Source organism: Chaetodon auriga, chromosome 8 (genome assembly GCF_051107435.1).
Source record: "Chaetodon auriga isolate fChaAug3 chromosome 8, fChaAug3.hap1, whole genome shotgun sequence".
In the NCBI taxonomy this organism is placed as follows: Eukaryota; Metazoa; Chordata; class Actinopteri; order Chaetodontiformes; family Chaetodontidae; genus Chaetodon; species Chaetodon auriga.
Window position 1 is genome coordinate 20,885,951 of NC_135081.1, and position 7,743 is coordinate 20,893,693.

The window sequence follows — 7,743 nt, forward strand, 5'->3', positions numbered from 1 at the left end:
AAAGAAACAAACTTGTGTACGTCTCGTGAGCGCGCGACATGCACAACAGGCTCTGCTGTCAATCAAAGCTAATTACCTCTCCACCAAGAGGCAAGGAACGCCCCCTCTTTTTACTTCTCTGCAGAGCCAATGAGCCTGCACGCCACAGAGGGTTCACAACATGAGATCATGTTCACAATTACTGTGCACATAAAAAGGAATTTTATGTGCACATTGCTCAAAGGCATGTGTCATTTGTGCAAATAGTCACTCAGTAGTCTGTATATTTGGGGGGGGGGGTCTATTTTTCAGTGTGTATTTTACTTTTATCAAGGCAAATACAGGCTATAGCACATGAGCCAATACCACAGCATTTCCTGTTTGAGCTACTTGGATGCCCATCCCTAAGTGAGCCTTTAAAATACATAAAACTCATCAAGAAAACACACACAGCACAAGACACAAAAGTCAACAAGAAAACATATACAGAATAATGTAAAACACAAACTGTTTTAATTTTAGTTTTGTGTAGTTTGAAATACCTCTGAAAATGTTCCACAAATAGCCCAGATGAAAGATTAATATTAAAAGAGGCCAACTGCTCAGAGACTTTCTCATGCAGTAAGTCCAGGAGGCTTAAGGTGCTCTTGCAGATGACAAAAGATTTCCCAGCGATGCATAAAGTTTTACTAAAAGCCTTCATTGGGTTAAAACGCCAACCTCATATATTAGGTTAATAGTAGCTTTAATCCAGCATGTCCGTCTAAATAAGGCATCCTTTTTTCCTGTTCTGTTGTAGCGCACCTCTACAACATGTTCTTTTCTATACTATTGATGTTGTTGCTGTTGACCTCAGCGTTATGCAGAAGCTATATGGCTTCTCTCAAGGACAGCCATTATCTTCCAGGAAGGTTCACATGAGAACTGTCGCTGTGCGCACAGAGACGATGGACTGATCACTGTGTGTGTGTGTGTGTGTGTGTGTGTGTGTGTGAAAATAAACCCACACAGTCACCTATGTGACCAGACAGAACCATCGCAAATCATCTTGGAGATGATGAAGAGCTTTGAAACATTAGTCATACATGGCAGAACATATACCTTACATGGAGCTCATACAGCCTCACACTAAAGCCTCCTGCACAAGAGACCCAGATAGTGAGTGATGAGGCGTGACATTGTTCTACATGACTTGTTGCATTTTATTCATAGGCCACTGATTCAGTTGAAGGCACAGAAACTCAATCATGTGGGCAACCAAAGTTGTACAACAGGGCCATCTGCTGGTTTACAAGGGTTATTGATTTTTTTATTCATTGTGTAACGCAGATTTTCATATTATACATTTCAATATCAGGGTAGTTGTTTCCTTTTTGCTCTGTGAGCCCTTAAAACAAGCAATGTCTACTTGTGATCTGTGCCAGTTGCATATGTCTCCTGGTTGTGAAAATGTCAACCAAAGACTGTTTTTTTTTTCTTTTTTTAAATTATTATTTATATTTAGAGGAAGGGGTTTAGAAGGGGTTAAATTATGCAATAATTCTCGAGAAAAAAGGCCGTAAAATGTATAATTTTCTGTTGAAGAAACGTATTTGATTCCTGTCCTGTTCGCTATCATGCAACTACTCAGATTTACTGTGGTGGGCCCAAACCCTGATGCAGGCTTAGCCCAGGTTTTGTGACACAGTGGCATAGCTGTTCATTTACTGAAAAGTGATATTTAAAGAAATGCAAATTACACTGCAGTCTTGGCGGGTAAAAGTTCAAGCTGATGAAGAGACCAATGCTGTGATGTTATTGACCCTATTTGCCTTCATGCATCATTGTTCATTACAGTATATCAGGATGTATGAAGAAAGGTTTGTTATGTTCCCAGATACTGTAGCCACTATCACAAAGTCTCAAATGATGTATCAGTTGTCAAATTGCACAAAGCTGGAAGAATAAGCAATCATGCAAATTTAAGCTGACACTGAGGGAAAGATTAAGAGTTTAGAAGTATATTATCATCTTATGTTTGGTCTTGCTTAAAATAATATTAAAGACATGGTATTGTGGTGTGTGTGTGTGTGTGTGTGTGTGTGTGTGTGCTTGTGTGTATGTGTGTGTGTTGTATGTGTGCCCACATATTCCTCATGTTGTGAGGACATAAATCTGTTTACATAGTCATGCTGTGGGGACTTACTGTACACGTGGGGACAAAATACAGGTCCCCAAGATGTGAATTATTTCATTTTAGGATGGAGACCTGGGTAGCGGTTCGGGCTCTGCTCTGTCCACTTTGACCGGTCTTTGTATAAAATATTGATTATTGCCCCTTTAACATTTGACACTTTGATAGCCATTCAAAGGAGCAGTCTGTAACATTTACACACTGAAGCAAGGATGGACATGAAGTGGTTCATCTGGTGTTGTCATTTTCTTAAGTGACCCTGTTGGCAGCGGCACTGTCAGTCACAGTCAGGTGTGATCAGCATGTCTTCATATCAGAGTATGCTTTCCAAGCCTACTAAATGCTCTGTTTTCAGCTTTTCTTTCCATACTTCCCCCACACAGAAGGACATAACAATGACACATAACATTATCGATTCAGACTTTTATGTAGAACATGCAGATGATACTTTACATTGAGTATTAATACTGGATATGTACATAATGTAGTGATTTCGGACCCTCCATATGTGTAAAGTGCAACCTCTCCATTTGAATGGAGTCCTTAAAAATCACGTCTGTTTGTCTACTGTAAATGTAAGAAAACACTCTAATGGACACCGGACACCTCATTCATGTTATACACAGAGAGAGAGAATGACCTTATTGCACAGTAAAGGATTTAGATGTTTAACTCTTTTCAGTCAGACCACATTGTACGACTATAGGTAGAATTAATATTTTGGATTCATATTGTCTTTTTCATGAGTGGATTAACAGTAAAACTGGGTTTCTTGCTTGTGCTGACACATTTCTGCAAGTCATAATGCTCCAGGGATTCTGCTTCGAGATTAAAAATTTAAAATACTCCCAAAACATCCCTTTAAGTTTACATAATCAACACTAGACCAGATTTTTCCATACGCACATTTGTTCTTTGTGTCATGGGTACATTATTACAAGCTTATAGGACATACATCCCAGTTACAGTAGCTTGCTTCACAAAACCAATAAAGATGTAAATCGTCTCAACAGTTTAATTCAGTTTGCATCCTATCTTTAGGCTATTTGAATGATTTTATTGGTGCAGTTGCATGAAGCAGGACACAAGCCATACACCAGCTTATTGCATCCAAACAAGGTTGGACAGTTGATGAAGTGGTTTCTATCAGGACAGGCTGCAGTGCAAAACAGACGAATCAAAGAAGGGGTTAACTTGTCCTTTTTTCCACCTCAGTCCACAATATTCCCTGTAACATACATCTTATTTGCCCTATGAAGAACTCACAGTGTGCATTTGTCATAATATCTGTGACTTACTGCAGAGTTTATCTTCACACTTCTCGGAGCAGGAAGCACACTGGGGTCCAGCCTGATAAGGTCGCCATGCCCTGAAGTTTCCTGAAATCAGACAATTATCAAACTCTGATTAAATATAGACACGGTTTCATAAGTAGTGTTTTTCCACCACTGTTGAGCTCCCCCAGAAATCACATGTAAAACAAAGTCATGGGCTTTATGGGTTTAGAGGGTGAACAGGTCACATAGGCTCTAAAATAACGGCAGCCGTAGAAATAGATGTTGTTTGGGCACAACGCCACTCCACAGCCGACTTTGAAGGAGCTGTTCCACACCACCTGACAACACAAACAAAGAGCGATTGTTTTCAGCGCACTTTAATTTGATAGCTAAATGTATTGATTGTGCAAACAGTGTCATGTGATTAAATTCAACTGTGTAGGTTTACTCGTAGTGGAAGTTAGAAAACTGATCAAAAACTGACTATTAGACATAAACATATCTTCCTAAAAGCACAGTAATGGTTATGATGGGAAAATAAGTGCTCTTTGAAAACTGCCATTTTGCTATCTGTCCATATTTCTTTGAAAGGACATGAATCCTTTGATGAACGTGGAACTGGTCACATTCAATTTGAACAGACAATTCACCATAAAATTAATATTTAAGAACACAAAGGATCTTTGTTCACACAGCTACAGAAAGCTACAATACACTTTCAGAAAGCATTGGGAAGTTTAGAGGGTTTATTAGTCCTTAATCTTGTGGACTTGGAATAAAACATTCATTTCAAATATCATCTTTTAAGTTGACATTTCAAACTTGTTGTCGAACAGTTTCCTATTTACACACCCATCAGATACAGAGCAATACAGGCATTTATTTGGACTCACGTGTCTGGTCAGCCGATTAAATCCATTATTCATCCTTCTTTTAGCCCTGGTAGTGGTCTTCACTTACTCCTGAGAGAAAAGTCTGGCTCTTTAGCTGCTAAATGCTCTGCTTTGCTGTGAGATCAGTGAGTGTGAACCAAAACAGTGAAGCTACAGGCTGTAAAACTAAAAAACTTACGCTAAAATGCGTAAATCTCTGTAGGTCCATCAATCACAAGCAACCCTTTTCACATACTATATATAAGAAACACAAACATAAGAATATGACAAAGCAGCGACATCACTGTGTCACTTGTTATCACTGCGATTGTAACATACTTTGTTTTTCTTAAAGAAAACAAACCAATCTTTGCAAACACATTATTTTTGTAGCAGCAGGTAAAAGTTACCTGTCTGTAGTGACCAATAGATTCTCCGTTGGTGGAGCCATTGGGACACAGGTGGTGATGACTTTGGAGTAAGGTGAGGATGATTAGAAGAGATTCTCACCTAATTCATATCCTGCTTGTTGGTGTGAAACCCATGGCAGCACTGATTAATGGGTGTCTGCAAATACACAGTTTTATTTTCATGTCCCAGTAGATTAAGTTATTAAGATAAAACAGGGTTCATTAAAGGGCCTGTTGACGATAATCTCTGTAACGATAACATATCCCACTCCCTGTAATTTGTTATTAAAAGAAGGTATTAAGACTGGAGATAAGATAATGTTCACTGTGACTCTGACCATCAATCACAAGGTCAGTTCACAGGGAATCTATACACTGACTCACCCGTGAGGTGTTATTTAAGTTCCTGGCATGTGACGGGCAAAAAGGTGAACAAAGGAGAAAGGGATAAAAGAAGAAGAAATTTAGCATTGAGCACGCGGGTGCTGGGTGCTCCATGAGCCAGAATACATCTGTCAGCCCAGGCCTGAGCACTGACTGCTGCCTCCTCATCGTAGCTCTGTAAAAGAAAAAAATGACCCATTTCCTCACAAGACATTGGTTTGGAAAACTGAATCATTTGTGATTTGACAGGCTGACATCATTTTTCAAAAGAAGTTCCACTTTAACCCTTAAAATAAGAAAAGGCCGTTGAGAGCACATTTCGTCTGCTCTTCCCCCAAAACTGAAACTGAACTCTAATATAAACATGAGATTCTTTTTTTTAGCCTTTGTGCTGGAAACTTACACATTCAAACAGCCAACTCTTACTTGGAGCCCATATAGCCTCAAAAAATCTTCTTTATTCTCCTTTTGACTGACAGATTTTCAGCTGTGTACAGCGGATTTGTAGTGACTGGGCTTGACTCCCTACAACTGAAAAGATGAGAAGATTTCAATTTCACCTTTAATGAACGTAAAAATGTCATTTTGGAGTGATGATATTTATCTACAACAGACCATACAGCAGTCAAAAATTTCATATTTCAGCATCTATGTTATGGTTTTGACCTGCTTTAACTATGAGGGGAAGTTTGCTGCATCAGGACAATAAGGCTGAGTGAGATTTTAAACATCAAACTGTACAGCCCTGAATTGGAAAAGCTGCTTATGACTGTTATGACTTGCAGGTGCTGTGCAGGCTTCACCCACATTATTATTTTTTATCTTCCCACAGGCGAGAGAAAACAAATGCTGAGAATTATTAGCAAATATTACTTGAGCCTCTTTTATTGTGCGAGCAGAAAGCGGGACTGACCATTATCAGCATGTCAGAAGGCTGAACCGTCCTCCTGAAGGCGTTGAGCAAGTCGACAAGCTCAGCCTGAACCACCGTGTTTTCTGTTCAAGACACACAACACACACACACACTTAAAACCAATAAGTAAACAACAGATTAAAGACATAATAAAGAGTGATATTTACTCTGATGGCTTAATATCCACCATAATACCCACAAAACATATCCTGGTTTAATTAGTCTGAAATGGCTCGACAGAACAAAAGAACATGCAGAAAGGATTGTACCAAATCCCATTACTTTACTGGGAGACTCAGAGTCGATGCTGGAAAATAAAATTTCTCTTTTAGTTAAAAATGCTTGATGTGGTTGTGCCAACCTTGCTGTGGACACACCATGGCATGCAGAGAAGTATAAATGGGAGGAAATGTAAGTGAAGTGCTCGTCAGGGGAGTGAAAAATGGTGAAGTCCTTAATGTTTTTACTTGATGTTAAATACGCTTCATTAAAAGCAAAGCTGGGCAATGAAACTTTTATTTAACTTGGATAAGATTTTACTTCACTTGAAGCTTAATTAACAGTACAAAAATAGTATCTAAAGCAAAAATTCTAATTGTAAATCAAGGTTATTTCACACTGTTACATATTCCTGCTAAACAGACCGCTGGCTGGTTTAAAGTAGGCCTTGGCAATATAATACATATTTAATTTGGAAAAATGGGATTTTTCATGACATTGTGGACATAAAATTCTGATGTTGTCTGAATTAACAGTACAAAACCTTCATGAGTTAATTTTCTCCCTGAAAATGTACGAATTTCAGCTGAAAATGTCATTTGGTTTAATGTCTCCACCACAGACCAGTGTGATTAAATCAATAATGCATATCTGAAAGGCCATTTTCCATACCATAGAATATAAAATGATATTAGAAGAACTTTTGCAGTTACCTTTTTTTTTTTTTTTTTTTTAAATTGCCCAGACCTGGATTAGACCAGTTTAACTAGCTCATCATTTATTTTGCATGTAAACCCTTATTAGGGCTTAAATTCTGTGAATATAGTTTCTAACCTATGAAAAACACTTGTAACATATAATGTACTGTATAACAAAATCCCAGTATTCAAAAACGTGTTACACTTCCACTCACCACAACACAAACAGAGTGAACTGATTTGATTTGTTTTGAACTGAACTGATTTTTCTGCTTTGCATTTATATCCAGCAAACACACACGCACACACATACATATACATACATATATATGGTGGAGTGCTGAATAACTCTTTAAATCTATGATCAAAAGATTAAAAAACATATATAATAAAATCTGAACTTTGAGGCAAACCTGCTCCTGGGTCTTCAGGAGGTGGAGGTGAGTTGACACTTTTCATCTCCATCCTTTTATAGACCCAGCTCGATGGCTCACTTAAATCTAGCACATTGCCCTCCGGCTGCCAATGATGCAGCAGTACCTAAGACTTTACACACAAAAACAAGTCTATCATGCCACATGGAAGAGAGTAAACAAGGAATTACGGAGCCCAAAGGTGTAGTGGCTTCTTGATATGTTGGCAAAAGTTTACACAGCATAGAATCCAAAGGTGCCTGAGTATTTGGTGGGTCATAAAACGGATCCGTATGGTCCTGATACAGCTCAAGTAGACTGAAGTCACCCACTGCTGGCTTTGGCCACATGCCAGAAGGTGTGCAGACCTTTCTCCTTTGTGCCTTGCCTTGAAATACTGTTTAT

At 38.6% G+C, this 7,743-nt stretch overlaps 1 protein-coding gene across 1 annotated transcript; it reads right to left on the reverse strand.

Annotated features, from left to right (window-relative positions):
• Positions 1-3,189: 3,189 nt before the first annotated feature.
• On the reverse strand, positions 3,190-7,390 carry LOC143324361 (cysteine-rich venom protein). The gene is given in 8 exon segments (XM_076736750.1): positions 3,190-3,308; positions 3,451-3,553; positions 3,675-3,767; positions 4,712-4,776; positions 4,779-4,824; positions 5,181-5,270; positions 6,009-6,091; positions 7,339-7,390. Coding segments are annotated over 8 exon segments (651 nt in total).
• Positions 7,391-7,743: the final 353 nt, after the last annotated feature.